General features: G+C 48.9%; 2 protein-coding genes across 3 annotated transcripts; one reads left to right on the top strand and one right to left on the bottom strand.

The window, feature by feature from the left end:
* Positions 1-762: 762 nt before the first annotated feature.
* On the bottom strand, positions 763-4,710 carry LOC136530797 (UMP-CMP kinase 3). Of its 2 annotated transcripts, XM_066523518.1 has the most exons (10): positions 4,397-4,707; positions 3,457-3,515; positions 3,054-3,105; positions 2,736-2,853; positions 2,419-2,575; positions 2,212-2,292; positions 2,028-2,135; positions 1,451-1,522; positions 1,161-1,212; positions 763-1,065 (listed from the first exon to the last, which is right to left on the bottom strand). In XM_066523518.1, the coding sequence occupies exons 2-9, from the start codon at positions 3,499-3,501 to the stop codon at positions 1,204-1,206; spliced, it is 642 nt and encodes a 213-aa protein (XP_066379615.1). In that variant the 5' UTR covers positions 3,502-3,515; positions 4,397-4,707; the 3' UTR covers positions 763-1,065; positions 1,161-1,203. The 2 variants fall into 2 exon arrangements, with proteins under 2 accessions (XP_066379615.1, XP_066379616.1); XM_066523519.1 differs by lacking the exon at positions 3,457-3,515 and having other exon boundaries at positions 4,397-4,710.
* Positions 4,711-13,901: 9,191 nt separating this feature from the next.
* On the top strand, positions 13,902-16,642 carry LOC136530796 (subtilisin-like protease SBT1.4). Its single transcript, XM_066523517.1, is given in 2 exon segments — positions 13,902-15,474; positions 15,476-16,642. Coding segments are annotated over 2 exon segments (2,340 nt in total). The 5' UTR covers positions 13,902-13,953; the 3' UTR covers positions 16,295-16,642.
* Positions 16,643-16,666: the final 24 nt, after the last annotated feature.

Raw genomic sequence — 16,666 nt, forward strand, 5'->3', positions numbered from 1 at the left:
TCAGTTGTAGAGGAAAGAAAATAGTATATAATAATTGTGAAGTGTGGACCATCCATTCATTCAGCCATATACTTTGGGCGTCGTTGGAGAGGGGCCCAAGATTTGTATCGTTTTCCCTTCTCAAATTGGAAGGTGCAACATTCATTGAATCTGGCCCAAAGGCCTCAAAAGCGGGAAGGAGGAACGGGAGCTCTCACAAATGGTGCAGAACAGTCGGATTCCATCATATGTGCTGTTATGATTTTTTTGGCGACATCTTCGACCTGAGAAGAGAGAAGAGAACATGCCTACCTCCAATTAACCTTATACGACCTCCGTCCAAAAAAAAAAAAAAAAAAAAAAATCTAGACCATACGGTTCATTCAGCCATTCATTGAATCTGGCCCAAAGGCCTCAAAAGCGGGTAGGAGGAACGGGAGCTCTCACAAATGGTGCAGAACAGTCTGGATTCCATCATATGTGCTGTTGTGATTTTTTTTGGCGACATCTTCGACCTGAGAAGAGAGAAGAGAACATGCCTACCTCCAATTAACCTTATACGACCTCCGTCCACAAAAAAAAAAAAAAAAAACTGGACCATACGGAATATGCTATGGTTCTGGACCTCTCTGGCTTTATGATTCATGACACTGGGGTACTTCGAACATGTCATTATACTCTCAATCTAAGCAGCAGCATCTACAAGAGGCTTGTTAAGCGTATATATTTACTGCCGAGAGGGTATTATTACAAGTTTATCAGACAAAAGTTCGGTGCAATGAATATATTTCAACGCATAAAGAATATGGCAGCAGTTTTACACTTTCCATAGAACAAGAAACCTGGTGGAATGGCACAAGGTCTCATCAGTCCATAAAGTAAAATTACACATTGGTACAACACAACATCAAAGGATACATAAACAACACAGTGGTAAAATGTTACTCTAGCAGAACCACTGGGAATCAGATCTACTTATTGCTGGTAACAAATCGAATTGCCTACAGATATGCTGGTAGCTCATATGAGCCAAAACTTTTGTTCTATATTAAAGGGTTCTTAATCACAGATATGTTTGTGTGGTGCCTGCAAAAAGATTATGAAGATTGCATGAGAATCTCACTTATGGTGGCAAGAACCAGATGAAATCATTTAGGCCAGGCACAATATAGAGGGTATACCTATGACACCATGTATCACCTTTATCATGTCCCTTAGATTGCTCTATTCAGCCTGGTAGAGAAAACGAGGTGATGAGTGAGTAGATTTGTACTAGTATTTTAGTCATGCAAACATAAGAGGAAAAATTGAAGTTTTTAAAGGTGAACATAATTTAATGTTTGTAGACATATATTTAAAGATGGAAAACAACATATTCAATGCAATGCTAAGGCAAACATGAGAATAAAGATCCATCTGGAAATGCTACATTTGCAAAAGAATACACAAAGAACAAGTGAAACCTAATTACCTTTGGAGAATATGGGGCAAAAATGGCTTTGACGTCTTCAAACACCTCAGGAATTGGTTTTGCAGCATCAATCTGAAAAAATGAAAAGTTACTATAGGGGCTAAAGTGAAAACATTGCAAAAAGAGAAGGCCATCAATTAATTAAAATGTGGCCTTTAATGGCCATTAGCAAAGGAACACACACACGATGGATCTAAAATATCCTTCTAACCTCAGGTACTTATTCTAATTGCATCTTACTCTGGCTTTATTTCTACTGTATAAGACATCACATATTTGCGTCTTAATTGATATGTGAACTATAATGGCCATTAGCAAAGGAACACACATGATAGATCTAAAATATCCTTCTAACCTCACGTATTTATTCTAATGTGCATCTTACTCTGGTTTTATTTCTACTGTATAATACATCACGTGCCTGAACCTTGATTGCTTCTTCTGGGTTTCAACTCTAGCCTACCCCAACTTGTTTGGGACTTAAAGGCTTTGTTGTTGTTGTTGTATAATACATCACATATTTGCATCATCGGAGTGCAATAGGAGTACCGCTGGCAAGATAAAAGTTCATCAATACCTTTTTAACCTTGTCCCTTGAGTTGTAATGCTCAATGACAGGCAGACTTGATTCAACAAAGGTTTTGAACCTTTTTTTGATAGTTTCAATGTTATCATCAACTCTTCCCTGCAAAGACAGTAAGAAATATTGGAAATGAGAATTTTGTGACTAAAAACCACAATTGGTTAAGGATGAAGGAAACCTGATTGCGCCCCAAGAGACGTCTCTCCATCTCTTCCTCGGAACAGTCAAAGAATAGCACAAACGCAGGAGAAATTTTGGTCTGAAGGAATGAGAAAGAATTAATAGTCTAAAAATTCATTTATAAGTAACTAAAAGAATGGAACAATAATTTCTTAAACTGGCAAGAGAACCAGAAAAATTTTGCGTACAAAAAAGAGGGACTTACAACATTCTCAAACGCTGCACGATTCTCCTCGTTCCTTGGAAATCCATCAATCAGGAATTTGTCATTTTCATTTTTTATCATTGCCTCCTGCAACAGCTTTATAGTCACCTCCGATGGAACAATCTTTCCCTCCTTTATCATGTTCTCGATCATGGTTCTGTGAAACATCAAGGAGCACCGTGGAGAGAGAACGCACAAATGTCAAATGTGCAGCTCAACAAGACTGATCCTGCGTTTTCTCTAAGAAAAAAGTCTGTACAGAAGGAAAAATAAATGAAAAGGATAAGTTAAGCTTTCTTATAGAGGGAAAAACATACCCATTCTCAGAGCCAGATTTAATCTCTGCACGCAAAAGATCTCCGGCACTAAGATGGGTGAATCCAAAGTGCTCCACAATGTTGGCACACTGTGTGCCCTTTCCACTTCCAGGACCACCTATGTGTAAATTCTTGGTCAGATGCAAAACAAAATCATCTATTTAAAGTGCACATAGTAACCCCATAGAACACATGAACTCATTTAAGTTCAAAGCTGTTATAAGCTCCTGCTCTTCTATGCTAGGACACAAATAACCAAAAATTCTCTTCTGTGGTAGGACACAAATAGCCGAAAATTACTGAAGATAGAACAGATACCTAGAACAAATACAACTGTAACTTTCTTGCCACCCAACATGTTCTCAGTGACCTGCACATAGAGCACATTTCTAAGATGAACCATAGTTTATGAATAGCACGAGTCATATGAGATGATGAGGACATTTCTTTAATGAAAACATGCAGGAAGCACAATTTCCTTAAGGATATGGGGATTGATTTGATTTCAAGAAGCATGAATCAGACAGGAAAATAAGCAAGGCATACGTACTAACAAAATCAGCTGAAATTTAGTTATAAAAATGCAAGGTTCAAGGGCACCAACTGTTAATGAAAAGGTAAGACGCTGAACATTCTCAATGAACCTAGTGCTTTGCAGCAGAGCCAATTATTGAATACATAGGGGATAAGGAACTCCAAGTAGATGAGTAATGCAAAGTACCTCCTCAGCCACAACAGCTGGAGCGGCATCCACAACTGTGCCCATGGCTCAAAACTACCCTGCAGTTTGATTACAATTGGTATTGCATCTTTGTACAACAAAATTCCAAACTTGCACATATCAAATGCAAAAAAAAAAAGGAACCATTTCATAATAAGGGCAAAGCAAGTAAGCAACCACTTTTGTTTACCGAGAAATACAATGTTACATAACAACTAGGTTGTAACGACAGATTAGCTTATACTGATTGTCTCATGTTTGCAGCATTAGAAGTCAATCAGCTAAAATATTGATTTGCCACCAAGCAATTCAAGTGCAACCCATTCCATGCATTCTATTGGGCGCTATACTCTTAGGAGTGCAAAAGGTGCTGGCTTTATGAACTGAGAAAAATTATACAGCGCCTCAATGAAGAAGGCATCCTAGGTAGGATCCGACAATGTTCTACCTTTACCAACAGATGCACTGATTCATGTCATTAACAATCAGAAGATCAAATAATCATAAGTCATAACCTGATCTGAACTCCCCTGATCTCGTGGCACCAGCTATTTTTGTATTATTCTGACAACTCCCGCCAATTTCCCGGTCCCAGCGTCACAAGGCGACAAAGATCACACAGCAGGAGCACCTGACGCACCCTTCTAGAAGCAGAAAATCAGGGGGCCTCCCTATACGAGTACTCTCCTTAGCGAAAGGCGGAACCACCTCTAGATCCGGCTCCAAACGCCCCATCTCTGGATCCCTACTGACCAGATACGCACCCTAAACTGCCAAATCAACTCATTCAAACCGAGATCCCCCTCCCCTCGCCCCCCGAGCAACTCAGATCGCACCCACAAGACTCGAGGGATCAATCAACCAACCAACGATACATGGACGGAGAAGGTCGAACGCCATAAGCATTAGCAAAAAATGGTGGCGGGATCCGCGTCCGTACCTTGCGGGAGACGCGCGAGATCTGGGAGCGCGGATGAGGGGGGCCTGGAACGAATCTGTGTGCTGGTCGCTAGGTGCGTGCGCTTCCCTCGGCCTTCTGGGGCGGGCGGGGGAGCGAGGTGGCCGTTATTAATACGCGCGCGCGCGGGTTCTCGGGTCCGGGCGGGGTGGGCTGACTGCTTCAAGGATCCGGCAACGCCAACGCGGCAAATGGTCGGTGGCGTGGTGGCGCTGCTGGTGACCGCCTGACCAGACACCAGAGGCGTCGGCGCGGAGGGTGGAGACTGGAGAAGGGAGGGCGGAGATGGGAGGGAGGCGGGAGATGGGAGCGAACGGGGGAGGAAGGCGTGAAAGGAAAGCGACACGTTCCGTTCCGTTCCGTTGCGTGACACTTACGGTTGGGGGTAGCCAGGTGCCCAGGTGGGCCCGTCTAGAGATTTTTTCCCACCAGGAAAATGCAGGCCAGTTTTTTCATTCGAAATTTATGCCGTCATTTCAGATTTCAGATTTGGATGTTAGCACGTGTTTAGTTCGCGAATTTTGGAAATTTGACTACTGCAGTACTTTCGTTTTTATTTGGTAATTAATGTTCAATTATGGACTAATTAGGCTCAAAACGTTTGTCTCGTAATTTTTCAACCAAATTATACAATTAGTTTTTTTGTCTACATTTAATGCTCTATGCACGTATCGTAAGATTTAATGTGATGATTAGTGTAGCACACTTATTGTGCCACCATAAGTGCCTCATGGTTTTGGCCTTTTGGGGGGGGGGGGGAGAAGGACGGGTGCTTGGTTTTAAGCACCGACGAAATGACATTTGAATGGTCTTCTGCCAGATTTTAGGTACAAGTTGACTTAGGGGCCGGTTTAGTTGGCGAAATTTTTGGTGAAATAGTACGGTAGCACTTTCGTTGTTATTTGACAATTAGTGTCCAATCATAATTTAATTAGGCTTAAAAAATTCGTCTCGTGAATTTCGTCTAAACTGTGTAATTAGTTTTATTTTTTATTTATATTTAATACTTCATGCATGCGTCCAAAGATTTGATGTGACAGAAAATCTTGAAAATTTTTGGTAACTAAACACTACCTCAAAAACCAGCTCGGAAAGCCTTGGTGACCAGATTTCTAGAGGCGACATGATTGCCACATGAGCCAACGTGGATCCCGAGCGGTAATTTTTCACCCTCCTCTTGGGTGATGCACTTCTACAATAGCTCTTCCTTAGCGTTCTTCCACATGGCTTGCCATCCATGAGCACATAGTGCTTGCTATGATGAATGAGTCATTCCATCTCTATTCTATTGATCGAGACCTCAGCTATGGTGAGGTACTTGATGAACTGCTCTCTCCAACCAGAGCTAGGGGTAGGCACTGCTGGACTAACTACTTGGAGAGAGGCATTTCATCGACTGGTTACTCTTCCTTGATGGATGGAGTCACCAGATCTTGGACAAACACACCTACTAGGACTTTAGCTCTAGAAGACCCAAGTTTAGACAGGCGATCGACTGCTTGATTAGCATCACAAACGATATGATGGAACTCGATGCCGTAAAATTTGCCTTCCAATTTTCTAATCTCGGTGCAGTAGGCATCCATGTTCTCACTGGTGCAGGACCAGTCCTTGTTAATCTGATTGATGACCAAGGTGGAGTCGCCAAAAACCATGAGTCGTTTTACGCCGATATGAAGGCCATAGAGGCATGCTTCGTATTCGACGGCGCTATTGGAGGCTAGAAAGTGGATCTGGAGTACATAACTTAGCTCATCCATGGATGGAGTAATGAATAGTACACCTACCCCGGCGTCTTCAATGTTGAGAGCCCCATCGAAATACATCTGTCAATGCTCGGGGCGATCGGCCGGGATCGGCTCTTGGATCTCAGTCCATTCAGCGATAAAATTTGCCAGAACTTGTGACTTGATGGTCAGCCAGCTCCTGAACTTGATGGAGTAGGTGTCGAGCTCGACCGCCCATTTGATGATACACCCACTGGCTTCTTTGTTGCAAAGAATGTCACCAAGAGGGAATTCGGTGACTACGATGATCTTGTAATACTCAAAGTAATGGCGGAGCTTGCGGGATGTAATCAGGGCCGCATATAGAAGCTTCTAGACCTAGGGATACTGAGTCTTAGACTCATTCAGGACCTCACTGATGAAGTAAATAGGTTGTTGGACCTTGTACGCATGCCCAGCCTCCTCGTGCTCAACGACGATAGCTGTGCTGACAACCCAAGAGGTCACAACGATGTAAACTAGTAAAGTCTCACCGGATTAAGGCGTGGTCATAATTGGAGGTGAAGTGAGGAACTATTTGAGTTCGACGAAGGCCTTGTCGACCTCTTCCATCCACTCAAAACGCTCATTAGCCTTCAACAGCTTAAAGAAGGGGAGACCTTTCTCACCCAATCACGATATGAAGCGACTCAGGGCCTCCATGCATCTCGTAAGCTTTTGGACATCTTTGACATAGGTCGGCTACTGCATTCTGGTAATGGCTGAGACTTTCTTAGGGTTCGCCTCGATCCCTTGAGCATTGATGATGTAGCCTAGAAGGATACCTGATGGGACACCAAATATACACTTGGTGGGATTCAGTTTCCATCAATATACTTTGAGAGCTTTGAACGTTTGCTTGAGGTCGACGATTAGGTTATCAGCGGTCTTTGACTTGACTACTACATCAATGATGTAGGCCTCCATGTTGTGGCCTATTTTATCTTTAAGGCACCGTTGGATGGCCCTCTAATACATCGAACCAGCATTTTTGAGTCCGAAGAACATGGTGGTGTAACAGTAGGCGTCAAATGGCATGATGAAGGACGTTCTGATTTGGTCCTCCTCCTTTAAGGAGATCTGGTGATAACCAAAATAGTAATCTAAAAAAGAAAGCAATTCACAACCAGTGGTGGAATCTATGACCTCGTCGATGCGAGGGAGACCGAAAGGGTCTTTAGGGCAGTGTTTGTTGAGATTGGTGTAATCAACACATATTCTCTATTCTTTATTCTTTTTTTTGAATGAGCACTAGGTTAGCCAGCCACTTGGGATGATACACCTCTTTGATAAATCTAGCTACTAGAAGCCAGTTTAATTCTACCCTAATAGCCTCCTTCTGGTCTTGCATGAATCATCAGAGCTTCTGCTTGACTGGCTTGGCGGTCGGCAAGACATGTAAGGAGTGCTCGATCAACTACCATGGTACCCTAGGCATGTCTGCATGTTTCCATGCAAACACATCCATGTTGGTACATAGGAAGCTTATGAGCGCGTCTTCGTATTTAGGGTCTTGGTGGGCCCCGATCTTCACGGTCTTAGCCAGATCGATGAGGTCGTGGCTCACTTCTTTGGTGTCCTTGGCCTTAGCAGCTTTCTAGGGCGCCTCCATCATCTAGATCTCCTGAGCTTCTTCGGGCACCTTCTTGGATTCGGTGAGACAAGCCTCCATGCGTGCGAAGAGGTTGAAGGCCTCGGCAAGGGCGAGGCTCTCCTTCTCGCAATCATAGGTGATGGTGAGGTTGGCCTATAGAGAAAGGACTCCTCTAGGCACTGACAACTTCAAAACTAGATAGGAATAGTGTGGTATGGCCATGAACTTGGTAAGCATAGGTTGCCCAAGAATGGTGTGGTAGGCGATGTCAAAGTCAGCGACCAGGAAGGTGGTGTACTCAATGTGGAACATGTTGAAGGTGTCAAACTGCACAAGCAGCATAATCTAGCCAAGAGGCTGAGATGCCCTACCTAGGACAATCCCCTAGAATGGAGAATCTATGGTGGTAAGGTCTTTCTCGGAGAGGCCTAACTCCTTTAAGGCACTGGTGAAGAGGATATTGAGGGCACTCCCCCCATTGCGAGAACCTTCGTGAAGTGGACCTTTTTGAATGATGGCATCCAGAACAAGCAGGAAGCGTCTGGAGTAAGGAATCTCCGCCCACTGGTCAACCCTAGTGAAGGTGATGGGCTGATCCGACTAGGGGAGGTACCTAGGATTGGTGACAATGCTAGCAGCTTTGACGGACAGGATCCACCGTCCTATGAGCTTCTGGTCATGCCTATTCTCAGTGGCTGCTCGGCCCCCGAAGATTGTATGGATGGTCTTGCTAGGTTCTTGGAAAGTGCCGCCCGTATCCCTAGGGGGCTCGCAATCCTTGCCTGCGTCATTATCACGATCATCATGCTTCTTGTTCTGCTCATTGAGTAGGGCCTTGGCAAGGCCCATGTTGTGCTTCGCACCCTTATGAACCGGGCATGGACCATTGAGCATGTTGTCGAACTACGCACTATAATTGCGCTTGGCATGAGGTTGCTTGATGGAAGCAATGAAATTGTCTGGTCGATGACATCTCAATTGTCCTTGCCTAGAACCCTCTGGCCTGTTGTGGTAGTCGCGGTCGTCGAATCGATGTTCGCAATCGTTGCGACGACAGTCATGGTCATTAGGGTGTCTGTCCTCACGACGGTCGTCATCGCGGCGTGCAGGGCGATCGGTCTGAGGATCCTAGCCAACTTCTTTCTTGTGGCGTTGTTCGGCTTCTTCAACATCGACGTACTGGTTAGTCGTCTAGAACATCTTGCCCATCGATGTCAGTGGCTTCCTATTGAACTTCCTTTGGAGCTCATCATGATGATAGAGCCCTTGGACAAAGCAGGTGATTACCTTTACCTCGAGGATGTTAGGAATCCAGTTCCTTACTTCTGAGAAACACCGGATGTAGCTCCGAAGGAGCTCTCCCGTCCTCTGATAGACCCTTGCTAGGTCATGCTTCGTGGTCGGCCGCTCACAGGTCACCTTGTAGTTCTCAATGAACATATTCTTGAGGTCATCCCAAGAGTCGATGATATCTGGTTGGAGTCTAGTGAGCCAATTATTGCGATAGGTTGGAGCATAACTGGAATGTAATTTGCCATGATGTTGGGGTTGCCATCGCCGGCCTTCATGGTGATGGCATAACATGTCAGACATTGCTCAGGATTGGTGTGGCCATCATATGGCTGGACTTCGTAGATCTTAAAGTTGGTGGGCCACTATACGGTGCGGAGCCTCATCGTGAAAGCTCATGGACCATCAGTGATGATGGCGTCATCAACGATAGCTTGTGGAGCGGTGGCTCCTGTAGCTCATGGGGTGACAACACCGGTAGTAGGTTAGGATCACCCTACTCTCAGTCATACTCCTGCAGGCAAAGAATTTCCCCCTCGTGGCACAAGTTGTGGTTTCTCTTGATGTGACGATGAATGTCATGGAGCTAGTTGAAGTGGCTCTGAGCATCACCACCACGGCGCTGGTTGACTTCCTAATTGGCGTTAGGGTTGACATAGCGCGATGGCTGTCCATGGTTGACAACATAGTTGCCTCATGACCCTCTTTGGAGATAGGGGCCGCCAGCTTGAAAACGGTTGCCACCTGGATGGTTAGGGCAAGACTGCCGTGACCTCCTAGACTGGTTGGACCTAGTGGAGTGAGATGGAGATTGATTCTCATGGATTTCGAGGACCTAGACTGCCGCTGCCTTAAGCATGACGGTGGCTTTGGCGAGCTTAGGGTCTGTTGGAGCCTACCGAGCTTGTTCATGGCCACCGCAAGATTGGCGCTCGGCGTCGGCTGCACTTGGTGCCCATTGACTTGTAGGAACTCATCTTCAAGATAACGGGTGATGTGGCGAGTGCCCTGCTGGTCGGCGTCACCTCCTGCCACTATGTAGCCGCAGCGGCGCCTTCTGCTGCACGACGTTTGGCACGATTGGCGTTCTTGTGCTCTAGAGCGACACGCTGGGAATCGGTTTCCCTATCTCGAGGAGGACTGTCATAGCTAACCAAGAAAAGTCCCCCAAGGAAACGCCTAGGCTACGATGGGGTCTCGGCGAGGATGTCGGTGACGGTCTTGGTTCGGTCTTGGTGGAGCCCTCAGATTTGGCCCTTGGATCCTCCTCCAAGATGGGGAGTATGGACTCTTCATTGAGCTGCCAGATCTACACCATGTTGATCGCCGAAGCGAACTGATCTATGATGGGCAGATCAGGCTTAGAGAGCGGGTAAACGTGGCCGATCTGGTCAGCATAAAATTCACGCAAGGCATCTTGATAGACGGTAGCCGTGTTGGCCATCCATAGGGCTAGGCAGCCATGGAGTCCTACGTTATAGCTTCTTGCCTAGCCCTAGGCAGATCGGGTCTGGAGAGAGGTTGGCGCTGCACCGTGCGCCCCATTGGGGTCACCGTGATGATCAGATCTAGATCATGTTGCCTCGGGCGGTGCGGTTGAGCAGAACGCTTGGTGCAAACCATCATGAAGTGCTAAAGAGACGGAGACTCGTCATCGTGAAGAGTCCGATCCATGACCGACTCTACGAGCGACAAGCACTCGACTAGCTTTTCATCAACCCGATCTATGGAGGGGATCAGATTGTCCTGCTGGATGGGCTTCCTCTGCCAGCATGGCAGCGGTGGTCGAGTTGCTAGAGAGGAAGGCAACCTCAGGAGAGTTCCCAAGATCAGATCTGCTGACACAGACGTAGGCACAATCGGTGCAGGGTTGACCTACACTGGCTGGGCGATCTCCCCATCGTCGTTGGCGTTGATGATCTAGGTGACATATCCGATTGTGAAGGATTGGCTGGGCCTAGGAGCGAACAGAGAGCTTGGGAAACATACCATCTGGCTTGCCATGAGATCAAGCACACACCCCTACTCAACTGTTGACAAAAGATGCTCAGCAGTCCATCGAGGGAGCTACCCACGATGGTAGATTGATCGGAGAGGTGAGCCAGATCAGGAGCGAGATGGTGACAAAACACAAGATTTATATAGGTTTAGGCTATTAGCTTGACGTAATACCCTAATCCTATGTCCCATTGGTTTGTATTGGCTATCGTATATGATTACGTGTGTTTTGAGGGGGTCCCCTACCCGCCTTATATAGCTTGGGGGTAGGGTTACATGTCGATTAGGTCAGAGTCTGATCGGGTAAGAGATAATCTATACATGGAATCATACATTCGGCATATCCTAACAGATTCTAAGTGATCTTCTGGATGCCACCGAGATGCCTTGCGGCGTGCGCCGAGCTGTGCCATGCGCTATAAGCCTTTGTCTTGTGGGCTGGACCATCCCTATTGGTGCAGCCCATGTGTATCGCCATGGGTACCTAGGGTCAGACCCCCACAGTACCCTATGTCCAATTTGAAGTAGATACCTTTGTTTGTATGCTCAAGTTTATAGGGGTTGCGATTGTAGCTATGCACTAGTATGGATGTCAAAGATTGCCCATCGAAGGCTCCCTACCCCTCCTTATATAGTCTAGGGACAGGGTTACAAGAGATCCAATCGGCTAACAAATGTGTTTCCTAGTTGATTACCTAGAAAGTAGAGCAGATCCTTCTATCATGTCCCATAAAGATAGGAATGCAAGCTATCTACACTAGGTTGCTTGCTCATCACGTCTGGTGCTATGCCCTACGTGCGTGGGCCTCATACTCGTTGTCTTTGGCCTATTTGCCAGCCCCTGGTCTGGAATATAGGCGGGAGGTATCCCTGGTCCCATATCTTCGATAGGGACCTTCTCGTTGGAAGCTTCACTTGATGATGCATCTTCTCTTTGAAAACAAGCATAGTTGTCATAGCTGAAGTAGTCGACGTAGTCGAAGTAGTTGTGCTGAAGGTTGTTGTGAGGTCCCCGAATCTTCTCTCACGAGCACCGGGCAAAATACTGCACCCTCCGGAGTGGCTGGCCCTCTGGCATGCTCCCCTAGCCCCTCTTGGTCAGTGCTCATGACCGTATCCTCAGTTGTGCCTGGTGTAGTCGATGTAGTCGTAGTAGTGGAAGTAGATGTCCGGAGCGAAGTTATCGATGAGCCCCTCGAGTCAAAGTGGTTGACGAAGGTGTAGTAGACCTCGGTGCCGAAGGAGTTGACGTAGCACCTAGAGCTCAGCGATGAAGGCAAGTCGTCGTAGGCATTGATGCCAAAGTTTTGGACAAAGGCTCTCGAGCCGTTGTAGTGGGTGAAGATGATGGTGAAGTCCCTTGCGACAGTGTTGGCGGAGGTGAGCCATAGTGGTTCGCTGAAGATGTTGGCGAAGCCCCTCCTGCAGAAGCGTTGGTAGAGGTGTTTTGTTGTGGTTCGCCGAATATGTTTGTGAATGCCCTCCTGTAGAGGTGTTTAGTTGTAGATGCCGAAGGTGTCAGCGAAGCTCCTCGTGCTAATCATGTTGATGGAGGTGAGTTTTTTCACGTTGTGGAAGTCTTGGTAAAGGCCCTCCTGCAAAGGCATTTGGCAGAGGCGATGTTGGTGTAGTCGTCGATGGTGGTGGTGAAGCCTCTCATGCTGAAGAGCTTGGCGAAGGCGATGTTGATGTCGAAGGTGTCGGCGCAACCCCTCGTGATGAAGGTGTCGGCGGAGGCAGTGTTGGTGTAGATGCCGAAGGTGTTGGTGAGATTCCTTTGGCTGAATGACGGGGAAGTAACGTGAAAATGCACCTAAAAGAACAAAGAGCCGAAGTTTTTTTTAAATACGATGTATAACTAGAGCACTCTATGTTGTGTATAAAAGAACAAAGAGTCCAAGTTTTTTTCTAAAAGAAAAAGGAAAAAAATCTCATGATCATGTCATAAACACACTCTAGGCTTGTTTGACTGCATCTGTATACTTCTCAATTCATGTGTGTTAGAGTGAGCTAGGATCAAAATTAGTTGATTTTCACCTTAAATCCATATAAATTGAGACGTATACGAATGCAGGCAAATAAAACCTCATCGGAACTTTCAAAGCCCCAAGCCATGATTTCTTCCACGCAATGCCTAGAGTACCACCATTACTGCTCTGTAAATTCTAAAGAATTACGTATAGCTAACAACAATGGTCATGAAAGTTCCAAGTACACATCTCGCATCAGTTCTAATAATTTCAAAAAGAAAACAAGAGAACAGTGTCCCTGTCGAAAAGCTTGGGCGCATCACGCAAAAGCTTGAAGTATCTACTGTACAACTGCTCTTGCTTGCGAGGAGTGAGTGTAATATAATGCCTTTACCGTGTACTGCTTCTGTCCAAAAAAAAAAAAGGGTGACGTTTTTTACTTTTAAAAATATCGTATTTGACCATTCATTTTATTCAAAATTTTTATATAAATTATAAAATAAATTAATCATTATTAAAATATTTTTAATGATAAAATAAGTCATAATAAAATAGATGATATTTATAAAAAAGATTTGAATAAAAAGATGGTCAAATAAGATGTATAAAAGTCGAAACGACACTTTTTGGGACTAAGGGAGTACCTTGTATTAAGACGTGTGCACGTACATACGCAAAAACACCCACCAAGACATTCCACGTTTCCACCGCTGACAATGAGGCAGCGAAGGTAGGCAGAGCAAGCGGCCACTCAAAGAGCAAACTCAGCCAAGAGCCTGGGGAAACCAGACTCCGATCTCCTCGACAGCGTGGCCAATCCAAGGTCCACACTCCACACATCGCCTGGGCCCACACTTGTTTTATGATACTACTGTGGTACTGTTATCCCAAACCAACCCCTTCCAATCTGCTCCGAGCACCATGGCGAGGGTCAGGGGCCCGAGCCTCATCGTCCTGCTCGCTCTCGCCATCCTCGCCGCCGTCGCCGCCGCCGAGGCGCCCCCGCAGTCCACATACATCATCCACCTCGCGCCAGGCCACCTGGCGCTGTCCGCAGCGCGCGCCAACGGCGGCGGCGAGGCGGTCCTCCGCCGCCTCCTCCCGCGCCGCCTGCGCGCGCCGAGGCCGCGCGTGCTCTACTCCTACCAGCACGCTGCCACGGGCATCGCTGCGCGGCTGACGCCCGAGCAGGCGGCGCACACCGCGGCCGGGGAGGGCGTCCTGGCCGTGTACCCCGACCAGGCGCGGCAGCTGCACACCACCCACACCCCGTCGTTCCTAGGCCTGACCGAGACCGCCGGGCTCCTCCCAGCCGCGGCGGGAGGCGAGTCGTCTGCCGTCGTCGGCGTTCTCGACACCGGCCTCTACCCCATCGGCCGGGCCTCGTTCGCGGCAACTGCTGGGCTCGGCCCGCCGCCCGCGTCCTTCTCCGGCGGATGCGTCTCCGCGGGCTCCTTCAACGCGTCCGCTTACTGCAACCGCAAGCTCATCGGCGCCAAGTTCTTCTACCAGGGGTACGAGGCTGGTCTCGGCCACCCCATCGATGAGACCAAGGAGTCCAAGTCACCGCTGGACACTGAGGGCCATGGCACGCACACCGCCTCCACGGCGGCTGGCTCGCCGGTGCACGGCGCCGGGTTCTTCGACTACGCCAAGGGGCAGGCCGTGGGCATGGACCCCGGCGCGCGCATCGCGGCGTACAAGATCTGCTGGGCGTCCGGATGCTACGACTCCGACATCCTCGCCGCCATGGACGAGGCCATCGCCGACGGCGTCGACGTCATCTCGCTCTCCGTCGGCGCCAACGGGTACGCCCCTCGCTTCTACACCGATTCCATCGCCATCGGCGCTTTCCACGCGGTGCGCAAAGGCATCGTCGTCTCCTGCTCCGCCGGCAACTCCGGCCCTGGCGAGTACACCGCCGTCAACATTGCGCCGTGGATCCTGACCGTCGGCGCTTCCACCATCGACCGTGAGTTCCCCGCAGATGTGGTTCTTGGTGACGGCCGCGTCTTTGGCGGCGTGTCTCTGTACGCCGGTGACCCCCTGGACTCCACTCAGCTGCCGCTGGTGTTCGCCGGGGACTGTGGTTCCCGCCTGTGCCTGATAGGCGAACTCGACCCGAAGAAGGTGGCCGGCAAGATCGTGCTCTGTCTGCGTGGTAACAACGCTCGCGTCGAGAAAGGAGCGGCGGTCAAGCTCGCCGGTGGGGTCGGAATGATCCTCGCCAACACCGAGGACAGCGGCGAGGAGCTCATCGCCGACTCCCACCTCGTGCCGGCGACTATGGTCGGGCAGAAGTTCGGCGCCAAGATCAGGTACTACGTCCAGACGGACCCGTCGCCGACGGCGACCATCATGTTCCGCGGCACGGTCATCGGCAAGTCGCCGTCGGCGCCGCAGGTGGCGGCGTTCTCGAGCCGAGGCCCTAACTACCGCGCGCCAGGAGATCCTCAAGCCCGACGTCATCGCCCCCGGCGTCAACATACTCGCGGCGTGGACCGGCGCCGCCTCTCCCACCGACCTGGACATCGACACGAGGCGCGTCGAGTTCAACATCATCTCCGGTACGTCCATGTCCTGCCCGCACGTGAGCGGCCTCGCCGCGCTGCTCCGCCAGGCGCACCCGGAGTGGAGCCCCGCGGCGATCAAGTCGGCGCTCATGACCACGGCGTACAACCTGGACAACTCCGGGGAGACCATCAAGGACCTTGCGACGGGCGAGGAGTCGACGCCGTTCGTCCGTGGCGCCGGCCACGTCGACCCCAACGCCGCCCTCGACCCGGGCCTGGTGTACGACGCCGGCACCGACGACTACGTCGCCTTCCTCTGCACGCTCGGGTACTCTCCGTCGTTGATCTCCATCTTCACACAGGACGGCTCGATCGCCAACTGCTCGAGGAAATTCGCTCGCTCCGGCGACCTCAACTACCCTGCCTTCGCCGCCGTCTTCTCCTCCTACCAAGATTCAGTCACCTACAGCCGGGTGGTGCGCAACGTCGGCAGCAACTCCAGCGCGGTGTACCAGCCCAAGATCGTCAGCCCGTCCGGCGTGGATGTCACGGTGACCCCGAGCAAGCTCGCATTCGACGGGAAGCAGCAGAGCCTGGGCTACGAGATCACCATCGCGGTGTCAGGCAACCCGGTGATCGTGGACGCCAGCTACTCGTTCGGGTCCATCACCTGGAGCGACGGCGCGCACGACGTCACGAGCCCCATTGCCGTGACCTGGCCGTCCAACGGTGGAGCAGCGGCCATGTAGACTGATTGCTGTTGTTACTGGCTACTGCTGTGGGCAGAAGAACAGGGCTATCAGATCCGAGATCTCCACGCATCCTGCCTGCCATTGTATACTCGACTGAACCACGGAATAATTCAGCTGCCCCTACCATGGACCATGGTTGTGCGGACCAATGGACCATGCTTGCAGCTCTCTTTTCATTTAGGAGTAGGTTGGTTGGAGTAGTGTATGTGATTGGCTGCTTGCAACTTGCAAGGCAGCGATGGTGTCATTATGGCTGATGGCGATTGATGAACATGTATGAACAAGTTTGTAATGACTGGAATGATCAATGTGCCATCTTTTTTTTTTTATGCTGGCATGTTTATAGCTCGATGCTTTGTGTATGTCACT

This window comes from Miscanthus floridulus, unplaced genomic scaffold, assembly GCF_019320115.1.
Source record: "Miscanthus floridulus cultivar M001 unplaced genomic scaffold, ASM1932011v1 fs_207_2_3, whole genome shotgun sequence".
NCBI classification, from domain to species: Eukaryota; Viridiplantae; Streptophyta; class Magnoliopsida; order Poales; family Poaceae; genus Miscanthus; species Miscanthus floridulus.